General features: G+C 46.2%; 1 protein-coding gene and 1 long non-coding RNA gene across 5 annotated transcripts in view; one reads left to right on the forward strand and one right to left on the reverse strand.

Annotated features, from left to right (window-relative positions):
• The window catches only part of PDE4A (phosphodiesterase 4A), a 479,899-nt gene that overhangs the window by 230,690 nt on the left and 222,567 nt on the right, over positions 1 to 26,642 (reverse strand). The window contains exon 1 of one of the 4 annotated variants that reach the window (XM_068274378.1): positions 6,228 to 6,508. The exons of the other annotated variants lie outside the window; for them this stretch is intronic. Coding sequence (XP_068130479.1) covers positions 6,228 to 6,493 — 266 coding nt within the window. The 5' untranslated portion in view covers positions 6,494 to 6,508. Of the gene's footprint in view, positions 1 to 6,227; positions 6,509 to 26,642 lie in introns of those variants that run through there. 4 annotated transcript variants of the gene reach the window in all.
• Positions 1 to 26,642, forward strand: part of LOC137562739 (uncharacterized) — a 69,890-nt gene that overhangs the window by 216 nt on the left and 43,032 nt on the right. The window contains exons 2-3 of the long non-coding RNA XR_011030179.1: positions 6,293 to 6,441; positions 13,971 to 14,086. This is a non-coding gene — a long non-coding RNA (uncharacterized lncRNA). The remainder of the gene's footprint in view (positions 1 to 6,292; positions 6,442 to 13,970; positions 14,087 to 26,642) is intronic.

A 26,642-nucleotide genomic window follows, 5' to 3' on the forward strand; every position in this document is an offset into this window, starting at 1 on the left:
CTGTCAAATAGATATTCTGACTAACTGACATGTATAGTAAAGAAAAAATGACATTTTTCCCCATAGACTTAATGTACAGCCTTAAAGTGTACCAGAAATGTGAATGATGTGTATTTATACTTACCTGGGGCTTTCTCCAGCCCCATGAGGTGCGGAGGTACCCTCGCCGCCCTCTCCAGGAACTCCGTTCACTTGCTATACTCCCGGTAATCTGGCCAGTGGAGGCCAGCCGTGCGCACGCCCCCACCTTGCTCCCATGCCCGAGCCGCACATGCGCAGAAGAGCGTGGCCGGCCAGATTAGCGCAGGGGGGTGGGGTACTTAGCAAAAGAATGGAGCAGGCCGAAAAGGATGGCGAGGGAGCCCACGTATAAATACACCAGTAATTCACGCCTCAGGTTTCCTTTAAAGCGGACCTCTACTCTCAATAGGATTTTTTAGGGGTAAAATGTTAATTATATTCATACCTGAACTGACATGTGACGTGATGATCTAGGTGTGTGTACAATGCCCTTTCTGCATATAACTAGGATGTGTTCCTTTTTTTATTTTTCTCCCTGAAAGGGTTAAAGGGAACCACAGATGAACAGTACTGAAAAAATGAAAAAGCTTTTATACATACCTGGGGCTTCCTCCAGCCCCATAAGCCTGGATCGCTCCGACGCCACCGTGCTCCGCTGCCTCTATCGCCACTACCGGGTCCCGTCACTTCCAGCTGACGCGGCCAATTGTACGCAAGAGCAGGGACTCCCTCCATATCCTTACACATGCACCTGCGTAGTATGGCGGCGCAGGCGTAAGGATATGGAGGAGTCCCTGCTCTTGCGTACAATTGGCCGCGTCCGCCGCAAGTGACGCACTGCGCTTGCGTCAACTGGCCGAAAGTGTACGGGACCCGGTACCGGCGGATAGAGCCAGGGGAGGACGGCGGCGTGGGAGCGACCCAGGCTTATGAGGCTGGAGGAAGCCCCAGGTATGTATAAAAGCTTTTTTCCAACGTCTCCGGTTCTCTTTATGAATTTGGGAATGTAAATTCTCACTGGACCTGATGCAGGAATGGCTGGTAAATTCTACCGGTACTAATTCCAGGGGAGCAGCACTCGTGACACTATTAGAGCCATGTATATGGAAACCGTGACCAAGAATTGAACTTCATCCCAATCAGTAGCTGATGCGCCCTTTCCCATGAGAAATCTAATCCTTTTCTCAAACTGAGTATCAGTGGGCTCTGTATGGCTGATATTGTGGTGAAACCCCTCCCACAGTGTGATGTCAGGACCAGGGTGCTTATATCACACTGTGGGAGCCTTTTTGCATTGTGGGAAATAACAGCTGTTTTCAACAGACAAAAAAGCAAGCAGCAGCTACTTCCACTGACATCACCTGCCAGCAGTAAAAATGTCACTATGTGATAAATGTCAGAATGTAAATCAGGGAGAGGAAATATTTTACAATGGGCAACACTGACTAAATCATTTATACATAATTATTGTAAAAATGAAGCACTTTTGTTCATTATGTTACTTTCACTGGAGTTCCTCTTTAACAGATGAGCGGCCACGGCTAACTACGCAGGCACGGCTGTACTCGTGTATGCGCTGTGCAGCTGCATTCGTACATGGAGGGGGGAGCGCAGCCACAAGAACATATCTGACAAGCTCTGGTTGGATATGTTCAAAGGATCCCTACACAGCAACAGTGGATTTTAGGAGGACACAGGAAGCCTCTGGACTAATCAGAGGGTTCTCCCTACTTAGTAGAGATGGTCAATGAGATGCAAATAAGTTCTACTTGTATTCAAATTTCATGTAAATTGTATGTGGATTGAATATGCACCAATCACAACTAGTTTACTACAGCTCTAAGGAAGGACTTGTGGGGTAGATGTTTTCCAAGGTACCCAGGTAAGTCATGGAGAACCACAACCACTGACCTGCTGTTTTAAGCTGTGCTATTATTCAAGGTATGGGTTACTATAGCTCAGTGATGGCTAACCTTGGCACTCCAGCTGTGACAAAACTACAAATCCCATCATGCCTCTGCCTCCCCGAGTTATGCTTAGAGCTGTCAGAGTATTGCAATGCCTCATGGGACTTGTAGTTCCACCACAGCTGGAGTGCCAAGGTTAGCCATCACTGCTATAGCTTTAGGTCTTGCAAGGTACTACAGGACATATACTGTATATGGTGCAACAGGACCCCCAGTTAAGGCATGGAGAATAACAACCACTAAGGTTTTAGTAGCAAGCAAAAGGAACAAAAAGTTTCATCTTGCTGAAAAAAATGTATATGAAATATAATAATGCGTTGCTTCAGTGAGAAAGCATGCAAATTATTTCTTTATATTCCTGAGGAGCCAGTCCCAGAATTGCTGGTTTATAACACACCTATAGTCCATTAATCTTAGAGCCATAAAATCCTGCCTGCAGACAGCTGTTTTAGGCTGCTGTTGACTTCATCAAATAAGGGGAGATTATTTATATGGCTCTATGGGATATAGAGGTGAAAATTGCTAGTTTATAACATATCTATAGCCCATTAATATTACAGAACCATAATCTTGCCGGCAGACATCTGTTTCAGGCGGCCTTTGACTGCATCAATGAAAGGTAGACCTTTCTACGGCTCTATAGGATACAGAGGTTAAATTGCTGGTTTATAACAAACCTATAGCACTTGACAAAGGGCGACAGACCCGAAACTTTGAGCTGGTGTTATGCTGTATTACCGCAACTAAAATGCAATAAAAGATGTTGGATATATATCCTTAGAGGGTTGAGTCTTGTATGGAAAATCGGTTATCATGGCTGGACTTTTATATAAGGGGCTTGATGGACCCTTCTACCCACTGGGACTCCCCACTTTCTATAAACATTGATCCCTGAGACTGTCAGACGCTTGAATTTGCAGTTATAACACACCTATAGCCCATTAATCTTACAAACCCCTGTAAACTCTGAGCGATCCTAACACGGCCATGTTTGTAAGTGTGCAATCTTTTTATCATTAAAATGGTTTTACAATTTTACGCTATGGGAGCTCTGGTATGTCTTTTTTGAGGTGCAAAGAACCAGCAATACGTTTTGGGTGATCAGGACGAGCATTCCTTATATGGCAAGGGGTGGCCAGATGACCCCATAAGCGCTGAAGACCCATCTGACTGAGGGTCATATATTAACGGTGAATGGCCACTGCTTGGGGTGTGGTGGTGGTATCTCACTGAAGTGGATCACTAGTCCTTCTGCTAGAAGAGGAGTGCCATATTGACCATTATCATCTACACTGTGTGTGGATGACCTGTGTTTGCTGAGTTCCTAGGGCGCAACTATTGTGTGATATTTTGTTGACTGATTGAGGAGAGCAGCGCACCACCTGTCATCTATATTCACCCTAATTGTATATCAGCGCAGTCATTTGTTGTATTTACTTTATGCTCGGTGGATGGGTACAGAAGGTAACTCTGTGAAAGTGCCCATTTGCTTTAGAGTCTAGGATGTATTCCGTCTTCATCCTGAAAACTCTCGTAGTATCTGCAGCAGGCTGGGCTCAGGGTTACTGATGATCATAATCGGCTAATTACCATTTGTAAATTCAAGTGATGTATACATATGTTAATGTAATTTGGTGCAGACTTCAGCAGTGAATAGCAAAACCCCCATACATGCTATTGCCACCAAAATTGCTACAGAAGTTAAGAATTCTGAGAACAAGTCCAAAAAATTATAGAGGAAAAATGGTTTTTAAACTCAGAAAAATTACAGTTTATAAACCATGTTTCCTTTGTAAACTCTTTTTTTTGTTTTGTTTTTTGAACTACAAGGTCTTTTTGACATGTGTAGTATTTTGGTGATGGTCACATGTATGGGGGCGTTGCTATTAACCGCCAAGTCAACACGAAATTACGCGAAATTATGGATGGAATAAGTTTACAAGCAACATTTATTACGAATTTTCCCGAAACTTTGCATTGAAATTTCACATCATAATTGCACATTACGTTGCAAAATTACGACTATGCAAAATTTGTGGTCATCACTACTAAGGGTGGATATCAGTGATGTCCCATCCTGCAATAGAACTGACCTCCAGGAAAAAGGTGCAGAATTGCAGCCCTCGAATAAACCGGAATATGATTGCCACACACAGCATACTGATGGCCAGTGCCAGGTGGGTTCTACTATACCTCCTGCTGCCTCAAACAGCTCAGAACAGAGATTCATTGAAACACGTCCTAAATAAGAAGTTAAGAAAACAGGGAAAAGCTAATGAGAAAGACGAGGAGATGAGGAAGACGTGATGTGGGCTCCAACTGCTGGATTTGCTATTTACTTTGTATTAGGCAGAGAGCAGAAGAAGAAGCGGAACTTGAAGGCAATGAGAGGGGATCTGGAAACTAGAATAGAGGGAATTCACGGCTTTAAGACTAAAGAAACACACAGAGCCTGTGTCACCCTGCAGACTAAAAAGCCTGTGTCAGCCTAAGGAAACACACAGAGCCGGTGTCACCCTGTAGCCTATCAGCCTGTGTCACCCTGTAGCCTATCAGCCTCTGTAGCCTATCAGCCTGTGTCACCCTGTAGCCTATCAGCCTGTGTCACCCTGTAGCCTATCAGCCTGTGTCACCCTGTAGACTATCAGCCTCTGTAGCCTATCAGCCTGTGTCACCCTGTAGCCTATCAGCCTGTGTCACCCTGTAGCCTATCAGCCTGTGTCACCCTGTAGCCTATCAGCCTGTGTCACCCTGTAGACTATCAGCCTGTGTCACCCTGTAGACTATCAGCCTCTGTAGCCTATCAGCCTGTGTCACCCTGTAGCCTATCAGCCTGTGTCACCCTGTAGCCTATCAGCCTCTGTAGCCTATCAGCCTGTGTCACCCTGTAGACTATCAGCCTCTGTAGCCTATCAGCCTGTGTCACCCTGTAGCCTACCAGCCTGTGTCAACCTGTAGCCCATCAGCCTCCACTGCAGAACTGAATAATGAATCAACTTAATTCAGGAATTGTGATGTCATCACAGTCGGAATTGCTTGTACACATGGCATTCTGTCATAGTGCAAATAAAAGAAAAAGAATGATTGACATTGAAGACACACACATAGAAATGAAGGCATGGGTTCAGTCATGCAAGGCTTCCAGAGAGGTAAGGGAGGTTTTGCTAATGAGGGGGCTTGAGTTCAGGAGGAGGACTGCTTGGGGGAAGAAGGTTCTCATGTGCCTGGAGGTTGTAATAGGAATGGTCCTGTAGCGGTGGCCTGAGGGGAGCAGGTTGAAGAACCTACTGCCAATGTGGGAGGGATTGTGCGTTATCCTTTTAGCTCTGGACCTCATTCTCGTTGGGTGGAGGAGGTCCAGCGGTGGCAGGGGTGACCTCCACTCAACTGCACAGCCTGACAGAGATGAGCTTCAGCTCTGACTTTCCATGCAAATTTGTACTGGCTTAAAGAGCCACTTAGCCGAGTTTGCAGGTTTATTAGCTCACAGCTGGTTAACAGAGAACATTTTTGTATAGAAAGCTAGAACACTATTGTCAGAGTCTTGGTGGACTGATATTTCAAAAGACGACTTCATGTAGAGTAAGATAAAAGTTAAATATTCTGAACTAGCATATGAAAATAATGAATGAAGTATTTGGCCCTAGAGTAATATTAAGAAGTATTTTGCACCAGAGTAAGATAAGTATAAGTGAAATATTTTGTAATCAAGTAAGATAAGGCTCATTTCACACTGTGCAGGTTGCGTTGCGATATAGTTGCTGCCAAAAAAAAAAAACAATCACCCCTTGCATGAAAGTATGTCTCACAGCCACTGAAAAGGTACACGTTACCCAATTAACGCATCACATGCTGTGTGTTACTGTGTCGAAAGCCGCCACACCGCACTCAATTTGAAATCCCCAAATGAACATTGATGCATCATGTTGTGACGCAACAGACTTAGGGCTTGATTCACTAACCGGCGCTAAGCCGGTTAGTGTGCCTTAAGATCTAGTGGGCGCAAACCACGGAGTTAGGTGGTTTGCGCCCGCACATCGCGCACAGCCCAGCGCAGTGCGCGCGCGCAGCCGTTGATAGGGCGCAGTGCGAGGATAACGTCACACCCACTGCCCTGTAAACGTTGCACCCGGTGCAATGAAAACGGTGCTTCGGGGGCACGGGTCCAAGTAAAAGTGAAATATTCTGAACTAGGATAAGTGATGAGCAGGAATGAAATATTTTGAAGATCACCCTCACCAAAACTGTAAACTCCGGTGTTTCCGGAATTCCCGAATGCTTCTGTTGATGCGCAGTTTCTTCAGGTACGTCGGAGAAGAACAAGGAAAGAAGATAGGCGACTGAGGACTTCGTTCCTGTAGCTTAGGCCGTGGCGCCGGTGGCTGGATCATCCCTGGAAGAAAAGCGTCATCCTCCGGTGTGGTCATCTTAGGTGTTGACTCTGGAATCGAAGGTAACATTCCCTTTTTCTGGACAGAAGCGGTCTGCGTGGACGACTCCTCCATGGCAGGCAAAAATCAGAAACAATATATATTTCCACAGGTATGACTGGTCTTCTGGGGATAACGGTGGTGGTGGCCAAGTTGCAGGAGATGCTGGTATGAGAGATGCTGGTACAGGACAGTATGAAGAGAAGGCTCCTGTTTCTCTGCAGGCTGATCCTGTTTTTCTCAGAATGTATAGAATTTATTCCCGCTCCCTAGGCATCCTGGGAAATAATAACACAGGGAAATTGCGAAGATGGGTGCGTGATCAGAAGCAGGAGACTGCAATTCAGACATCTCACAAGAGTAAAAAGAATATTATTCCCAATTCCCCTGCATTCCTGGCTCTTCCACCCGGCTGTGGGTTAAGTCGTGAAGTCAGTTCAGAGTTCTCCAAGGCAAGACTCGACAGGTGTCCTGTGCACAGCTAGAAGGTGCAGATCCCAAGTGCAGAAGCTCAACCAAAATACTGCAAAGGAAAAAGTTTTCTGCTGTATTTCTCGAGAACCCTGCAGGACACCCCTCCTGCATTTGAAATCCTGAGTCAAAACAAGATGTAGCGGTAGTAGGTTACTGGCTGGTTAGCCAGTTCCCTTCAGTTTGACCACGCTGCTTCCGTTTGTCAGAAAGCAGAAGAAGGGGAAAGGCAGATAAGCGAAGGAGAGAGGGAGGGGGAAGGAGTTAAACAAGGAGAGGAGGGGAGATAGGCAGATACTTGCTCAGCAGACACATGCCTATGCTCTGTGAGTAACTACTCATAAACAGACTGGATCTTTACCCTCAAGATCTGTATTATAGTTCTAAGCAATCCATTATCAGGTCTCATTGTTTAAACACCAGTCAATGACTAATACATTTACTATAGACAACAGTAAGGTGCATACAGAAGTTTTGCAGCACGTGAATCTAGCAGTGACTTCAAGCACTAAGGCTACGTTTCCACTAGTGCGGTGCGATTCCATTGCAGAAAACGCGTAAACAAATTTGCATGTGGATGCAAATTCGTACGCGTTTGTATGCAAATTTCAATGCAAAAATGAACACGTTTTCACGTATTTTTGTACGTATGCGATTTTAACCATGTCAGTGCCTGTGCTTTTACATTATTTTTACGTGAAAACGTACGTGAATTCGCATGGAAAATTTGCATGGCAAAAATGCATGTGATTCTCCTATTAATTGCATTACATGCAAATCGCACACTATGCTTGCGGTGTACGGATTCTGATGGCTCTGCTGTGCAGATTTTTTTCTGCATAGCCCTGCGCACAGATTTTTTTTGCTAGTGGAAACAGGTCCATTAACTTGTATTGGTTATGCAAATCTGCATGCAGAAAATGCATGCGAATTCGCACTAGTGGAAACAATCCCTAACTCTCTCCTGATGGCCAAATTTAGATATCTACCTCAGGAGGTTAACCCCATCCCCCTCCACCAGGCCGTTCATGCGAAATCTTTGTCTGCAAAACTTTGTATGATTCCTTATCAGTAGCTGAGCAGACGCAGTTATTAGAACAATTGTGCAAAGAGCACAAGAGCAGAAATTTGTTTCCCTCCTTGCCCTTAGTTGTCAGTCTCTCAGGACAGGGCCCCCTGTGGCTTCTGGGCCCCCCTTCAGCTGCATCCCTTGCAGGGTCTATTGTTACGCCCCTGATTTAAACACAGTGGTAGGTGCTGATGGGGATGTGGTGAACTGGGGAATACTTTCCAGATACGCCGGGTCTGACTGTCCTAGAATCATTGTTTTTTTTTTTTTTCGGTAAGAATCACATAAATGCTTTTTCAGTTTGTTATAAATATCTACAACTGATGACTTGCAGGCAGCTTATATACAATAGTTGTTTAACCATTAGGCGATTGATTAATTGATAATGCTGCTGTGTTTAATGAAACGGCGATAAAGAAATGGTTTCCATTGAGGTGGAAGAAAAAAAAAGGCCATCCTGTATTTCAGCTTTCATCAAAAGACCATCTCATTACGAATGACAGTTTGATGAAAGCTGGGGAAATCATTTTTCCCTTTAAAAAAAAAAAGATGAAAACCAAAAATACTCTATTAAACGCAGGCAGCTTGGATTACAGCCTGGCATCTGAACACATGGTAATCTTACCCTTGGGAGGTGGGGAAATGGGGTACATTTGGTGGGCTCTTGGGGTATAGAAAGTAGACCTGTCAGCAGAGATAAAAGAAAAAGTCAGATACCCACTGTGAAGCCTCCGTGATCTCGGCAATACCGATTACCGAAGAAATCACGAAATGCATATTATTACCGAACCACAAAGTGCCCTCAGTCACGCAAAAGTTAAATCCCTCCCAACACAGAATAGACATAAAAATTAGCAAAGTAGGTCATTTGTACTAATGCTATAGTGCGCACCCCGCACAAGAGTAATTCAGGGATCCAGCAATTGCCAGACCCTCTGAATTACATCTTCCTCTGAGTTGCCATTGCCCATTCTGGTCCTGGTCCTTCATATACTTCATTTCTCATCCCTTACTTATTCTATCCAACCAATGTGTTCAGCTGCCACATATAGTTATTTGCCAGCTCCAATGTATATTTTGTGTGTATAGTTTAATAATAAACGATAAATAATTTTATAACAAAATTTAATTGTTCCAGTTTGCCCTTGTTACCTGATTATTTAGATCTAAGCTAGAACTCTATGTCCTAAAAAAAGGAGACACCGTGGTGTAGCTAAGGAGCTATGGGCCCCAGTGTGAGCTTTACAAGGGATCCCCCCAAGCACTATATACATAACAAATAATAAGGTGCACCATAACCTGCCAAGGACAACAGTGTCAGAGGTGCAAGAAGGGGATGGGGAACAGTTTGTTAAGGATAACTAAGATTAAAGCATCTATAGAAGTGAATATTAGCAGTACAGGACCAATAAAGAGCTAATACTGCAGTTGATAGAGAGCCGTACGGGGCCCCTATGCGGTCGTAACCTCTGCACCCCCTATTGCTATGTCACTGGAGACACACTACCGCATTTATTTTATTTTTGTAAATTGTTGATTTGGCTAGATTTTTAGGAATAATTAGCTTTCGGAGGTCTCTCCAACTAATTTTCAGTACGGAGAGTGGTGGCAGCATATTACCCTCGATTTCCAGCATGAAATCAATAATCATAGTCTAGGGACAAGTTTAGAGGGGTAGCCAGCTAACTTATCCAGGGCTGTGGAGTCGGAACTGGAGTCGAAGTCGAGGAGTCGGGGCAATTTTGGGCACCCGGAGTCGGAGCTGCAGTCGGAGTCGTTGATTTAATAAACTGAGGAGTCGGAGTCAGGAGTCGGAGTCGGATGATTTTTGTACAAAATCCACAGCCCTGTTAAGTATTAGACTAAGGAGTCGGAGTCGAGGAGTCGGAGTCTAAGCCATTTTGGGTACCCGGAGTCGGAGTTGGAGTCGGAGTCGTGGTTTCATAAACTGAGGGGTCGGAGTTGGAGTCGGAAGATTTTTGTACCGACTCCACAGCCCTGAACTTATCTGTACGCTTTTGGGATGTGGGAACAAAACGCAAGCGCACGGAGGAAACCCGTGCAGACTCAGATAAAAACAGAGACAATGTGAATTGCATGGGAGGTCTGTGCAAGAGCACCCCCTGCAGTGCAGGAAGATGCATGCACAGAGCAAAAGTGTGATCGCTGCACTAGGCTTTTCAGTGAACTTAACACAAAACAGTACGCTACTGTCTCATTAGAGCAAAGTCCTCCTTTAATTATGTTGGCAGCACTTGGAACCTGTCCATTAGTAAGGCGCTATTTGCACTGCTAGTTTACACTGCAAATAATTAATAAGCAGTTCATCCAAAACAGGACAAGTCTGCCCAGCCAGACAGGAAGAGAGCAGGGGAGATTTCATCAGAGCTTCTTGGAAAGGTGAATGGACAGACGGGTTTCCTGTCAGATCAATTATTTCCAACAGGTCTGATCTGATTTCCAATCAATTTTCCATAGAAGTGAACGGAAAATCAATCGGAAATCAGATCAGACATGTTGGAAATAATCCAATTGACAGTAAATCTGTCAAAAAATTGTATGGTGTGTACCTAGCATGAGAGGAATGAATAGAGGCGTATAGTTTGCCTGTGTACTGCAGCAGCTGCTGGTGTTTCTTTCCCCAGATATTTACAAACTGTCAGGCCTGGTGCACACCAAGCGGTTTTGGTAGCGTTTTCAAAACCGCTGCCGCCTGTGAAAACGCTAACCGCAAACGTGGCTCCTGCAGCATTTTTGCGGTTTGCAGAAGCGTTTCTGCCTCAATGTAAAGTATAGGAAAAGCTCAAACTGATCTGAAAAACGCTACATCAGAGCGGATTTCCAGGCGTTTTTGTTACAGAAGCTGTTCAGTAACAGCTTTACTGTAACAATATGACATCTGCTACACAAAAACACTCCAAAAAACGCCAGGCATGTTTAGAAAACCTCTCTAAACATGCCTAGAATCGCCCTGAAATCTGCTCCAAAAACCTCTAGCATTTGACATAATTTGCTAGAGGTTTTTGGTGTGCACTGGGCCTAACTGGGTAAGAATTTGACCAGAGGATTTTGTTGCTAGAGCTGTGAAGAGAGCTGCTGTCATCTAATTGGTGGTAGTAAGGTGGCAGTCCTCTTCTGTGGCCAGTAGCGGCAGACAAGGATCACCAGTGATCAGCAAAGCGTTGTTATGGCGATGGATTCCTATTCACACTGCAGCCTTGTGATTAGGATAAAAGCACAAACGCGATGCATGTAGCATTTTCCAAGCGATTGGGATGCGATTCTCATTTCCCCAATTAAATTGCAAAGTGCAATCGACGTACAGTCACTAAAAAAAAAAAAAATCAACTGTCCCTTATTATGCTTAGTAAATGCAACTATGCTGAAAGTGTCCTAACCCGGCTATGACATCACGATATGAAAGCAGAAGTTCTCTGGAAGACAACGCAAGCGTGATATTAGCTAACGAAACTCAGCTGAGGGAATGAACAGAGGAAACATATTACTATGAAGTAAGCAAATATAACATTACCCTGTCTCTTCCTGAGCAGGACTGTACTGTGCCAGCACGGCGATGCCTGGAGCATAATGTACACTTCCTGCAGAGGGAGGGGGCGCTGCCAGCTCATTCTCTGCACAAACACCGGGCATCATACTATGCCAGGCACATCAGGCACAGGCCTCTATTCTCTTCATCCACCACTGCAGAACTCTAACAGTCTAGAACCGGCCCTGAACACACTACTCTCTCCTAAAGCTTTCCTCCCTTCATGTCCTTTCCATTTGCTATATTTAAAAAGTTAGATTTCTTCCTATTATTTCTCTCTCTGTGTCCCCTTAGCTTCCCCGCGGAGTGGCATTTCCCCTGTCCGTCTCCCATCACCGTCACTTCTAGCTTTGTAGGACCGCTGGCGCACCAGTGTACATTCCATCAGCAAAGTGACATGGTGATAGTTTACTGATGACATTTTTGGTGACGAATAAAAACTCCCACTCTCTGGTAACCATTAGGAAAACAGTGTTTGTTTGGCCAGCGTGAGAAGAGCGTCTTCCCGAGGGAAACGTCTCTCATTCACGGCACGGTTCACTTTAGGGCAACGTCAGACCCTCAGATTGCAACAAAATTTTCCATTTCGCTAGATGAAAGGGAATAATTAAGAGGGTGCCTGACAGTCACAAAATGAAATTACACCAGTAAATCTCAGGCCTAGACGGGAACTGGCTGAACATCATCCAAACTTAGGGGGTAAATATAATCTAATGCAGACACAAAAAAGCACACAAGAAATTTGGCAAAAACTTGTATATTTCCACTCGCAACAGACGTGATAGACTCATTATGCGTCATACTTCGTACTAGTGTAAGGCAGAGCTGGTTCTCTCTTGAAGCAAGGTGAAACACTTGCATCAGGTAGCAGAGATTACAGGGGCAGCATGTTTGTACTGTGTTTACACTTACAGCATGCAGTCAGAGTAGGAAGAGAATGAAGAGGAGAGCGAGCAAGGTGAAGAGGTCATCATTGGGGAAAAACAGCTTGTTGTGCTGTGTGAGGAGCCCGACAGTGAGTGAGGAGGTGGGAGGCATGGAGAGCAGCAGTGTTTCATTTGACTTGCACAGCAGAAGGGAGGAGGTGGCACTGCTCTCCTGACTGGGGAGGAATGGAGGACGGCCGACTGGCTGAGGGTGAGCAGTTTGTTAGTCACAGACTCACAGCCAGCCAGTGTGCTAATGGCCTCAATTCACTAAGCTTATCTCCTGTCTTTAACCTTCCTGGCGGTAACCCGAACGTAGTTCGGGGTAAGCCGCGCAGGAGGTTTTCTCAGGCCCCACTGGGCCGATTTGCACAAATTTTTTTGCTGCATACCGATCGCCGCTATCCGCGTCGCAGCAGAGCCCCCCCGCCTAGACCCCTGCGCTGCCTGGCCTATCAGTGCCAGACAGCGCTGAGGGGTGGATCGGGACTCCCTTAGACGTCACGACGTCCATGACGTCGGTGACGTCATCCCGCCCCGTCGCCATGGCAACGGGGGAAGCCCTCCAGGAAATCCCATTCTTTGAACGGGATTTCCTGATCGCCGGAGGCGATCGAAGAGGGTAGGGGGATGCCGCTGCACAGCGACTATCATGTAGCGAGCCCTAGGCTCGCTACATGATTTAAAAAAATAATAATCAAAAAACGGCTGTGCTGCCCCCTGGCTGTTTTTAATAGACCGCCAGGAGGGTTAGTAACTCTTCTGAGCTGTTTCTACAGTTATCACTATGGTGATAACTGTAGAAACAGCACAGAAGAGTTATTAAAGACAGGAGATAAACTTAGTGAAATGAGGCCATTATTGTGTTGAGCTGCAGCATGTCATGTGAGAACATTGAATGTAGCAGAGCAAATTGTCAAGTGTTGTGTGATCATTCCAAATCAGGGGGGCGCTCCAGTTTGCCTCTAGCAGCAAAAAGTCTACAACAGGCCCTGGTCTTGCAATTTAAATGCAGCTGAATTGCAGCAGTTGTAGCCTTGCACGTCTCTATCATTGACACGCTTTGGTGTTACTGGGCGGTGGAGGAACGTGACATGTCGAGCTAACAAGTGCCTGTCCGGTGCAAGAGAGCAGATGTCAGGCGGTGAATTTACCGCCTGCCAGATGCCCATGTGAAAGGACCCTATGCTGTCCAGTTATCATGGTCCCCAATAAAAGGCCTTCTGTCTATGTAGTCTTGTGGAATGGTTCTCTACCATTAGAGCTCGTTCACACTAGAGGTGCTTTTTCATTTTTATAAGCCTATAGCTGTTGGTAAGGAAGTTGGTGTTCATTATGGTGAGATTTGACTAAAACAACTATTATGAGGGGACATTAAATACCTTACACATGGTACTACAGAAACGCATGCAAAATAACATTTGAAAACCACCTGACTATAATCAACCAGGTGTATACACAACATTTTGTAAGGGTCACCACACAAACCAAGGTAAATTGAGTGACATTGAGCCATGACATCTCTGCTGACATTCACAGGATGCACCCAGTACTGACGAGGCCGGGCCCTTCTACTCATGAAGACAACACACAAAAGAACAAGCAACTCATCCTCAATGGCTATAGTCATCTCCACAACCCACAAACCATTGCAGGTAAGACTCCCCTTATTTATGCTACAGATTACACACATTTAATTTTTAATAATGTTAATGTGCATTATTTGGTGCAAGGGCTTTTTAAAAGCTTCAAAAATATAACTGAAAAAATGCCCTCCCAAAAAACGCATACAAACCGCTCACAAAAAAAATGCCGTTCCCACCCAAACGGCGGGAATTGAAAAAAAAAGTGTTAAACGCACAACGCGAATGCTAATGCAAACAGAACGCACTGTGAACAAGGCCCCAACGTTACCCAGCTATACAATTAAGGCCTCTTGTCCATGGACTGTTGACAGGCAGTGAAATGCCTCTTAAACTCTCACAACTGCTCACTGCTGCCTGGCAACTGCTTGTTGCTGCCTGGTAACTGCTCACTGCTGCCTGGTAACTGCTCGCTGAGCACACAGCTCAACAGTCCGTGGAAAAGAGGCCTAAATGAGGTGAAAGAAAAACACATATCCATGAAGCTGTGTCTCACACAAGTGGTGTGTTCTGGTCCAGTCTGAGGATGGCAAAACACAAGCATCTGGGGACCTGGGACTAGTATTACCTACGCTAACACTTTAACCCTCTCACTACCCAATAATAGTATATAAAATATATGGAGGCTGCAATATCTATTCCATTTTAAACAATACCAGTTGCCTGGCAGCCTTGCTGATCTATTTGGCTGCAGTAGTGTCTGAATAACACCAGAAACAAGCATGCAGCTGGTCCAGTCAGATCTGACAATAATGTCAGAAACACCTGCTCTGCTGCCTACTTGTGCAGAGTCTATTGCTAAAAGTATTAGAGGCAGCGGATCAGCAGGACAGCCAGGCAACTGGTATTGCTTAAAAGGAAATAAATATGGCAGCCTCCATATACCTCTCACTTCAGTTGTCTTAGAGCTGGTCCACACTAGGTCCGGAAACGTATCCGTGGCTGCGTTTTTCAAACCTGATGAAAAACAAAGTCCCGGATACTAATGTTTAAAATAGCAGCCAGCCTCACCCAAGTAAAAAAACGGATCCGTCTGCGTTTGCGGGGATCCGTTTTCAAAACCTGAACGGAAGGTCCGGACCTGCTGCATTTTCACGCAACGGATCAGGACCACGGATACACGCAGGGGGTAGTGAAAGCAATGAGAAAACGCATCTCCAGCTCCACAGGCAAAAAACGGATGTGAAAACGGATAGCCTGAGCTTTATGATTGGCCCAAAAAATCCTCCCACTCCTTCCTAATGATAGAGACGTTTTCTGTCAGGGAAAAACCTGAACGGAAACTGATACAAAACTGATGCAAAACTGATGCACTTTCATCAGTTTGCAGTACGGTGGGTACTTCCCCTGATCCGGACTGCAGTGTCCGTCCTGCAACCGGGTCTAGTGTGGACCCAGCCTAAAAGCGGACCCAAACCAAACATTTCTTTAATTAAAAATATTTAGTTGCACCACTCTGACACATACAAAGATAAATAAACACTCCTTCAAACCTATGATCATTTCAGTGCATGCTTTTCACCCTTCTCTTTTCATAGCTAGGGTTATACTGGGGGCAGCCATTAGCAATTCCTCCATTGCCGGACACCATCTACTCCACCAGTTTGCTGGAAAAATCCCGGCAATTTGAAAGGAAGGGAGGGGTTCCTCCAATAAATGTAAAATATTTTATATTTGTCATCATGCAGCTGAAAAAAGGCTGCTATTTATTATTATAATTTAGAAAATAGATTTTATTTCTGAAATCTTGTATTTTTAATTTAGGTCCACTTTAAGCCTTTAAATGAGTCCTAATGTTATCCTAGACTCTAAACTATCCTTAAAACTAACAGAAGTCCAATATTTCACCCTAACATTAACTTAACCGAACCCTAACCTTTCTACCCTAAGGGCCCTTTTCCACTAGCAATCGCTAGCGTTCGCGCTGAACGCTAGCGATTGCGATTCAGCAAAAGAAAAAATTCCCGGCAATTTCCCGACGTTTGCGATCGCGATTTTGCTATGCTATGCACTGCATAGCAAAATCGTGGCAAAAATCGTTACGCAGCGCGATCGCGATCAAGTAAAAAATGAATCGTGGTAGTGGAAATTACCTACCGCGATTCCTATGTTAAAAAGCAAACCGTAGCGATTTTAAAATCACTAGCGGTTTGCGGTTTTGCGATTAAGCCATCGCAAATGTTGTAGTGGAAAAGGGCCACAGCGTGACCTTCTCAGCATCCATTAAGCTATCAACAGTTCATTAATACTGGCAGTGCTAAAAGTTCAGACCCTCTGGAACTGAAAATTTGCAGATGGAACTCATTTGAGGTGGAAAGTTGGAGCCTCCTATACCGAGAATCTAACATGTATATGGGGCCCCTCAATCTTCCCCAATTCATCACAGAGAGATTCGGACTGCTTTATCATTTCATCCGAGCACTGACTGAGTCCATTGTTCCTACTTTCAAATGCTTTAAGATGCATACACACACAATTACTGTCGCCCATAGGGATCGGGTCCTCGATCCCCTGGGCAACAGTCTAGAGTGGAGTTCTGTACAGACATGTATGTAGGAAGGGGCTGGGAGGTAGCTTGACAGGGAGTGCCCTGTCATGTTATCTCCGAGCCCCTTCCTACAGACATGTCTGTACAGAACTCCACTCTAGACTGTTGCCCAGGGGATCGAGGCCCTAATCCCTATGGGCGACAGTAATTGTGTGTGTATGCATCTTAAAGCATTTGAAATGAAATGTAACATGATGAGATAAATATAGGCACATACAATACTAGCCCTAGTAAGAAATTCTCGAGGTCTCTTTCTGTTTCTCAGTATGGAAAGCGTTAAAACAGTTGTTCTTTATGCAAAAGAGCTTGAGCCTGGTTTTCTGAAAAGTAAATAGAGGATAAAACAGCTGAGCAACAATGAGATAGGGCTTCTAATGAGGTTTAAGAGCAGGAAAGCTGTGAAAGGAAGTGTTTGTAATCACGTGACCGCCGCTTGGACTGCATCATGGGAGGCGCTGTATGGACGGACCGAAGACGACGTCAGACAGGTAAGATTGAACCCCCCGCCCACCCCGCACAGGTTTACTGGGAGATGTCCGGATGTCTCCCGCATCGGATTTGAGCAGCCCTGATTGTTATTTAGCGTGAGGGGGGCCCTGTAGGTTTGCTAAGTATGGGGCCCAGAAAATTCTGATGGCGGCCCTGATGCCAAATCAATAGAGGAGTGACGTGAATTTGTGTGTCAGGGTTCAGTTGATCTTAGTACTGATGATAGATGCGGGAAGTCCCAGGGTGTGGAGTTTAAGTGAGCAGGAGTCTCCACCAGCACACCCGCAAGGGATGATGGGCCGTCACCCCTAATGGGTGGCAGAATAATACTTTTGTGCCTGGTGCTCACCATGTCACGACCCCTAGGACTACCCCAACAGAGAAGAGAGGAACAGAAGGGGTTACCTTGCTGATAGGGAAGGAGAAGAAGCACCAAAGTACTATATAGGACTGACTGAACTGGATGAGCTAACTGGACAGGAGACAGGACAGACTGGACGGGACAGGCTGGATAAGTACCAAAGTACTAGGCAGGGGAGACAGGATAACGACCGAAGTATTGAAAGGGTCAGCCTGGAAAGGACAGACAGGATGAGACTGACAGAAAAGAACAGACTGGACTGTACTGACAGGACAGACTGGCGTGACTGGATCGGACTGGTGTGACAGGATAAAGAGGCGAGACAGGACAGACTGGCATGTGACAGGGCAGACTGGCATGAGACAGGGCAGACTGGCATGTGACAGGGCAGACTGGCATGTGACAGGGCAGACTGGCATGTGACAGGGCAGACTGGCATGTGACAGGGCAGACTGGCATGTGACAGGGCAGACTGGCATGTGACAGGGCAGACTGGCATGAGACAGGGCAGACTGGCATGAGACAGGGCAGACTGGCATGTGACAGGGCAGACTGGCATGAGACAGGGCAGACTGGCATGAGACAGGGCAGACTGGCATGAGACAGGGCAGACTGGCATGAGACAGGGCAGACTGGCATGAGACAGGGCAGACTGGTATGAGACAGGGCAGACTGGCATGTGACAGGGAAGACTGGCATGAGACAGGGCAGACTGGCATGTGACAGGGAAGACTGGCATGAGACAGGGAAGACTGGCATGAGACAGGGCAGACTGGCATGAGACAGGACAGACTGGCATGTGACAGGGAAGACTGGCATGTGACAGGGAAGACTGGCATGAGACAGGGCAGACTGGCATGAGACAGGGCAGACTGGCATGTGACAAGGAGACTGGCATGAGACAGGGAAGACTGGCATGAGACAGGGCAGACTGGCATGTGAAAGGGCAGACTGGCGTGGCGAGACAGGGTCAGGCTAGAGATGGCATGAACGCATGCTGCGGCTGTGTGGCGATGCAACAGCAATGAATGGCGATAGGTCAGAGTCCAAATTCCCTGACCTTCGCGGCAGCGCTGTGGCCATGCCTCCCGCTGCCAGCATAAATGAACTAAGGACGCAAGCCCAGCAAGATGCAGGCGTACCACCCGATGACACCGATCCCGGAAGTGCTCCAGGACAGCAACCGAGGAATCGCCGCTGGACTTGATGAATGAGGAGAGGTAAGTGTTGTGACACTGAGCTTTCCCTGAGGAATCCCACATCTCACTATATGATAATCAAGTACAGCATGACTCAACCCTCTGCATGGTTATCAGCTACTAGTAAACATTGGTTAACCCCACTAAATAGCTGACTCAGATGCGAGTAGGTGGCGAGGGTGCTTTAAGTATCTGTGTAGATTACTGGATATTATTAGCAGTAACATGACAGAATATGGGAGTAAATCAGGCATCACAATGTCTGTATAACTCAGATGAGCGCAGCAAAATCGTGTCCATTCCTCGAAAGGCAACAAACAACAACAAAAATAAGTTGTTATAACAATAATAATAATGCTTGAGGGTGTTAAAAAAAAGAGTGTATGGGTGTTACAAAATGAAAAGACATTTCTATGTGTTGGAGTATTAAATATATGGTTTTAAAATAGAGACTATAGGATTGTCAGATGAAAAACAACGTATGAATCATTTGAAATAAAATGCGTCTGTAGTTGAATAACAAAAAGTGTTTGTAACAATAAAAACAACTGGTCATGTGGTCTTTGTGAGGGTCTCTGTATCTGAGGCCTAGCTGTACAGACACACTGCTAGGCTGTTGACTTTGCAGTGTGATCTGCTTTAGGCCTGGTGCACACAGGCATCATGTGGCGGCTTGCTTAAAGTGAATGGGAACTGCATTTAAAAAAAAATGAGACAGATACTTACCCAAGGAGAGGGAATGCTCTGGGTCCTATAAAGCCTTCCCGATCCTCTCCTGCCCCCCACTCCCCCCCCCCCCCCCGTTCCAGTGCTGGCTCGCTCGGTAGCAGTATTTGACTAAATTAGTCAAATACTGCTGTATCCAGCCGTAGGAGGCTTCAGAAGTCTTCAGGGAGCCCAAGTGTTCCTGAAGAAGGGCGGCCCTGTACTGCACCTGCGCAAGCACGCTCTCTTGCACGCTCTCTTGTGTGCAGTATGGAGCCGCATGTCTTCAGGAGGACACGGCTCCCGAAGACTTCCAAATACCCTTTCGGTGGGGGATTGAAATGGGGGGGGGAGCCAGCACAGGATAGAGAGCACCAAGAGAGGAGACAGAAGGCTCTATACGACCCAGAGCCTTCCCTCTCCTTAGGTAAGTATTTGCTTCATTTTTTTTAAAGTGCGCTTCCCATTCACTTTCAATGGTTTTCTGCAAGCGTGCAGAAAAGCATTTGGCAGCTTTCGGTGGCTCTTCCTGGTGTGCGTCTTTTTTTGATCTCCGCAGGGGGACATGGAGGCGTGGCATGGAGGCGTCAGCATCCTGACTGACTGTATATCTAATACAGTACATACGCCAGAAGCATAGCTCCTAACTGTCCCTCTTTTGGAGGGACAGTCCCTCTTTGCTAGCCCTGTCACTCTGTCCCTCTTTCCTTCTCATTTGTCCCTCTTTCAGGAATTTGTCCCTCTTTCTAAGTAAATATATATATTTCTCTACTAAAAAATGTGTTTGATTGACTCTAAACTGTATTCCCATCCTTTAAATTGATATATTACTCATTTTAAAATGTTAATATGAACCAGGATAGAAAGGATCAGTGCGGTTTGAATTATAAAACAACATATTTTTCTTATGAAATCTTTATGGCATGCGTGACTAGGGGTGTGACGGTGGCATGATCAGGGGTGTGGCAGGGGCGTGGCTTAAGTGTCCCTCTTTCTTATCTCAAAAAGATGGGAAGTATGCAGAAGGGTGGCTGTTCTACTTTAATACAAGGAAGGGTTACAGAGAGACTTTCCTGGAAATTCCCTGATACCAGTCATCCCACACTTTGCTTTATTTGCCTAGACAGAGCATCAGCTTTTCTTACAGGTATAACAGGACAGATTCACTCAGACAAGGTGACCTTCCGCAACCGCCGGCTTCATCATGTGGAGAACATACAGTTTATGACACACAAGAATGCCCCGTCACCTGCATTGTAATCAGAGCCTGTCGCCTCTCCTAGCTCAGCGCCTGAGCATTACCGGACTCCCGCGGCTAATCAATTCTAATTACCAGCCGAGACGTGGCAGGGGGTAATCAGCTCCCCAACAACGCTGCTGTCATTGTGATTATGTGACACATTCCAGCACCGAGGAGCACTGTGGCTGGAAAGCACCTGTTAGTCTTACCGGTAACGGTGTTTCTGTTCAGCAGCCGGGACACCCTCTGGAAGTATGGCTCCGCCCCAATCCTAGGAAACACAACCCAAAAAGTATAAAAAGCTCCCGCCCCCCCTCATCTCCAGTGTATATAAAGAAAAAACCCGACCGGGACACCAGAGAAAAAGGAGAAGCGAAGCACCTCCTAGTGACCCCGAAAAGGAAGGTAATAGGTATAAGGAAGTGCGCCAGTAGGAAGGGTGGGCAGTAGACGGTGTCCCGGCTGCTGAACAGAAACACCGTTACCGGTAAGACTAACAGGTGCTTTCTCCCATTCATCAGCCGGGACACCCTCTGGAAGGATACACAAGAAAACACCCACCTAGGGAGGGACCACAGACTGAAGCACCTTCCTGCCAAACGACAAATCTTGCTGGGACAGGACATCCACTCTATAATGTTTAATAAAAGTGGAAGGGTTCGACCAAGTTGCCGCTTGACATATTTGTTGGACTGTGGCTCCCGCTCTCTCTGCCCAGGAAGTCGACATGGATCGAGTCGAGTGCGCCTTGATAGCAGGTGGTGGAGTGGAGTCTGAAATCTCATAGGCTAAGGAGATAACCTGACAGATCCACCTAGCGATAGTCTGCCTAGAAGCCTGCTGTCCCTTATTCTGTCCCATAAATAGAACGAATAAATGTGAAGACTTCCTGAACTCTCTAGTCCTTGAAAGATAAGCTAAAAGAGCTCTCCTAACATCTAAGCAGTGGAATTCCTGTTCCCTGGCACAGGAAGGATTATCACAAAACGAGGGAATCACCAGGTTCTGAGACCTATGGAAGTCCGAAGGGACTTTCGGTAAGTAGTTTGGATCCAGACGTAAAATAATCTTGTCCGGAAAAATGGTAAGAAAGGGGTCTTTGATTGACAGGGCCTGAAGATCACCGAGTCTTCTGGCCGTAGTGATGGCTATCAGGAAGGCCACCTTTAACGTCAAAAACTTTAAGTCAATCTCATCAATGGGTTCGAATGGAACCCTGGATAATACGCCTAAGACCAGAGACAGATCCCATTGAGGTATAATCTTCTGCTTTAAGGGGGAAGATCTCTGAACTGCCCGAAAAAAATCCCTGATTAATTTTTCCTGTGCCAGGGGTCTGTCTAACAAGATTGAGAGAGCCGAGCATTGTACTTTAAGGGTACTCAAGGCTAACCTCATTTCCACTCCACTCTGAAAGAAATCAAGAATCGTTCCCATTTCCGATTGGACTCTTTTATTGGTAGCACACCATGAACCGTATACTTTCCACACCTTCCTATAAATTTTGTGGGTAACTGGCTTCCTACACTTTAGTAAGGTATCAATAGCCTTATCCGAAACTCCCTTGCTTCTTAAAATCAACCTTTCAGGGTCCATGCCGCTAGCTTGAATAACTCCGGTTTGGGATGAAAGATAGGTCCCTGCCGAAGAAGGTCCTGCCTGATCGGGAGCTCTAGATACGGTTGAACGGAGAGACTCAGAAGCGTGGAAAACCAAGGTCTCTTGGGCCACACTGGCGCTATGAGAATCAGCTTTACGCGTTCTCTTCGCACCTTCGCTAGGACCTGTGGCAATAATTTTAGAGGCGGATACGCATAACCTAGATTGAAGGTCCAGGGTAGAGAGAGAGCGTCCAATCCCAGAGAACTCCTGCTGTTGTGAAGGGAAAAAAACTGCGGGATCTTTGCGTTTGTTGGTGACGCAAACAGATCGATCTCCGGGACTCCCAGGATCTCGGTGACCCAAAGAAAGGTGTCCTGATTCAGTTCCCACTCGGAGTGGTCGAGAATCTGGCGGCTTAAAAAGTCCGCTTCCGTGTTGAGCGCACCTTTTATGTGAACCGCCTGTAAAGAAAGTAGGTTCTGTTCTGCCGTCCGAAAAATGTCCGACGCCAGGAGGGAGAGATTCCCTGACCTGGTGCCCCCCTGTTTGTTGATATATGCCACCGTGGAGATGTTGTCCGAGAAGACAAGCACATGAGAACCCCGAATCCTGTCTAGGAACGCCAAAAGGGCCCTCTTTACCGCCAAGAGTTCTCTGTAGTTGGACGATCTCTCTGCAACTGTGGAGAGCCACCTCCCCTGTGAATGAAGACCCATGAGAGTGGCCCCCCAACCCCAAGCACTGGCATCGGTATAAATCCTTAGAGGGTCCTCCTGTCTCCATACTTTGCCCTCTTCCAGGTTGTGGCGCTGTAGCCACCAATGGAGGGTTGCCTTTACCTGAGCAGGGATGGGAACCTCCCGCTCCAGTGATTGTTGGGTTTTGTCCCAAGTTGCCAGCAACCAATTTTGAAGGACCCGCGAATGGAACTGGGCCCAGCTTACTCCGGGAATGGTGGCTGTCATTAACCCCAAAACTCGCATAACCTCCCGGATAGCCACCTGATGGGACAGAAGAAGAGTTCTGACTCCTGATTGCAGCTTGTCCACCTTTTGAGGAGTCAGAAATATTCTTTGTCGAACAGAATTGATCGTATAACCCAGGAAAACGATGGTCTGGGTGGGGTTTAAGTACGATTTTTTGTAGTTCAGGATCCAACCCAACTGAGATAGAGTCTGAATCACCAAATCTCTGTGTTGAATTAGGACCGCCTCTGACCTGGCAAAAATGAGCAGATCGTCGAGATAGGGGACGACACTTATCCCCTGGTTCCTCAATAGTCTCATTGGCTCTGCAAGCACCTTTGTGAAGATGCGAGGGGCCGTTGAGATCCCGAAAGGGAGAGCCTGGAACTGGAAGTGACATATTTGATCTGGCAGACGCACCGCGAATCTCAGATACTTTTGATGGGATTCTGCAATAGGGATGTGAAGATATGCGTCTTGAAGGTCTATTGACACAAAATATTCCTCTCCCTGTAAGAGAGCCCTGACTGTCTGGATGTTGTCCATCCTGAATTTTTTGTAAATTAAATAAGGGTTCAGCCTCTTTAGATTGAGGATAAATCTGAACTCCCCATTGGTTTTGGTCACCAAAAAAATGTGGGAGTAGTAACCCCGAAACTGCTTCGCTCGGGGAACCGGGATTATCACCTCTCTTGAAATTAAACTCTGAATTTCCCGCGCAAGGCCACTGGCCCTGGCTGGATCCCTGGGAAACCTGTTTATAAACTTCCTGGGGGGAGGAAAAACTGAAAATTGTGGACGATACCCGTCCTTTATTATACTCAAAATGAAGGGGTCTGGACTGATGGCTTCCCATTGGGACAAAAAATAACGAAGCCTCCCCCCGACTGGTAGAGCGTCATTTACTTTCTTTGGGGGGACCAGGCCTGGCGAGGGCAAAACCTCCCCGTCCCCTACCGGCAGGAAAGGACCACCTCTTCTGCTGAGCTGGCTGCCTAGGCTTGCCTGAGGATGGCCTATTAAATAAACCTGATTTGTTTACCTTACACGTTCTACGTTTTTCAGGAAATTGCTTTCCCTTTTCTGCTGAACGGGAGAGTACATTTTCCAACTCCTGACCAAACAGAAGATTCCCCTCAAAAGGAATAGTACACAAACGATTTTTAGATGTCAAATCCCCCTCCCAGGTTTTGAGCCAGAGAGCCCTTCTAGCCGAATTGATTAGAGCAGTGGTGCGTGCGGAAATTCGGACGATCTCCACCGCAGCGTCGGCCAGAAAGGCTACTGATTTCAAAACTGTGGGCAAGGATTTGATGTAATTACTCAAATCGGAACCTGATTTCACATGATCAATTAAATTATCCATCCATACTCTTAAGTTCCTAGAGATACATGTTGAAGCCACGCTCGGTAAAAAAGCAAAGGCTGCAGATTCCCAGGCTTTCTTTAAGGTTAATTCGATTCTTTTATCCATTGCGTCTTTTAACACCCCTGCATCCTCAAATGACAAATCAGTATTTTTTGAGTGCTTTGAGAGGGCAGCGTCTAATTTGGGACATTTAATAAATTGATCCATGTCAGACGGAGCAAAGGGAAACTTCTTTTTAGCTGACTTAGGAATAAATAATTTTCGTTCAGGTTCCCGCCATTGAGAATTAATGATTTCTTTCAAAGATTGGTGGAAGGGAAAAACTCTGTTAGGCTTCTGCGCCAAGCCAGAATAAACCTGATCCTGTGCAGAGAGTGCTTCCTGAATCTCAGGAATCTGCTCAGTGGCATATACTGCTTTGAGTAATTCATCTGTTTCCTCTGTACTGAATAAAAACCTAGCAGCTTTCCTCAAATCTACATCAGATTCCTCATCTGATATGATATTCTCCCCCTCCTCCACCTCAGAGAAATTTTCTCTACCTTGTAAGTCCTCCTCCTCCTCCTCCTCCCCCAGTGCGTCAGACCCTAAGGGAATCTGGGGGAGAGGATTCCCTAAATCGGGAGCCGGTACTTGACCTGTAGTACTAGAATGAGGAGGGGCTGACGATGGCCCTGGCAAATCCTGTGGGACCGGTAACAGGGACTCCTTAAATTTACCCAACGTCTCATCAATATCTTTTTTCACAGATTTAAGTACATTCTTAAATATTGCTGAAGATTCAGAGGCTATCACTGCATCAATACAAGCCTGACATAATGACTTGTTATAACCAGATGACAATCTAGCCCCACACTGACAGCATTTCCTAGATCTAGGCCTGTCAGCAGATTTAGACTCCACTCTTGCCTGAATAAAACATAAGAGGGAAACAAAAAGGGAGATACACATAGTTCTGTTACCACAACGTGCACATCAACAGAGAACTGTGTTTTAGGGAGAAGCATCTCCCACTCACCCCACCCTCCGACTGAGATCTGGTCGAGGTAGAGGACGAGGATCCCGCTGTACCTGCCGCTATTGTCCCCTGTCCAGCGGTAGTAGCGGTGCCAGTAGTAGTGGCAGCGGTGGCGGCGGCGGCGGCGGCGGCAACGGTAGAAGCGTTGGTCCCTTGCTCCTCCATCTCTCCACCACGCCACGCCAAGCCGTCGCCTCCTAAGTAGGGGAAGTCCGCGTACTTCCGGTCGCCTTCCCGTGGCGTCAGCGGAACTGACGTCAACGCAGCTCCGCATAAAACTGCCCATAGAGCGGCCGCGCAGGAGGAAGGCGGCGAGGGAACAGCAATCTCTGCTCAGCGTGTCCCCGCCATGACAGCAGTACCCTCCTCCAGCAACGACAGCGGTCCTCTTCAGGTACTGTGCCCAATCAACTCACCCTCTGGTGAGGAAAAAAACAATAAACTGGGAGCTGGATTTTGAGCTGTGTCTCCGGGCGGAAACACAAAAGAACTGGAGATGAGGGGGGGCGGGAGCTTTTTATACTTTTTGGGTTGTGTTTCCTAGGATTGGGGCGGAGCCATACTTCCAGAGGGTGTCCCGGCTGATGAATGGGAGAAATAGGGGCTTCTGAGCTAAAACACTGTCCTATAGATCTACTTACCTGGGGCTTACCTGGGGCTCCAGTCCCTAGAAGTCTATGTGTCCCTCCCCACAGCTCCACTGTGCTCTACGCTCCGGCTCTCAGCCAGTGGCGTAACTGGACATTATGGGGTCCCATAGCAACATTTTCATAAGGCCATCATATCTAGGCACTTTTGAGCAATGCTATCTGCACCAACTTTGTAAATACAGTTGTGTTCAAAATAATTTAACATTATTCAGTGTTTTGGCCAGTGTGACATTGATTTTGATCATTTCAGTCATCTTGTTTACAATTAAACCAAAGAGGCACTTGTTAGTCAGACAAATATAACATAACATTTATAATGAAATAATCACAAATGTCTTTTCTGTGCTCACATCATTATCAGTTTTATTCAACCCCCAAGTGACATTCGTTCTTAGTACTTAGTACAACATCATTTTCCAGTT

The sequence above is a fragment of the Hyperolius riggenbachi genome, chromosome 3 (assembly GCF_040937935.1).
Source record: "Hyperolius riggenbachi isolate aHypRig1 chromosome 3, aHypRig1.pri, whole genome shotgun sequence".
Taxonomy (NCBI): domain Eukaryota; kingdom Metazoa; phylum Chordata; class Amphibia; order Anura; family Hyperoliidae; genus Hyperolius; species Hyperolius riggenbachi.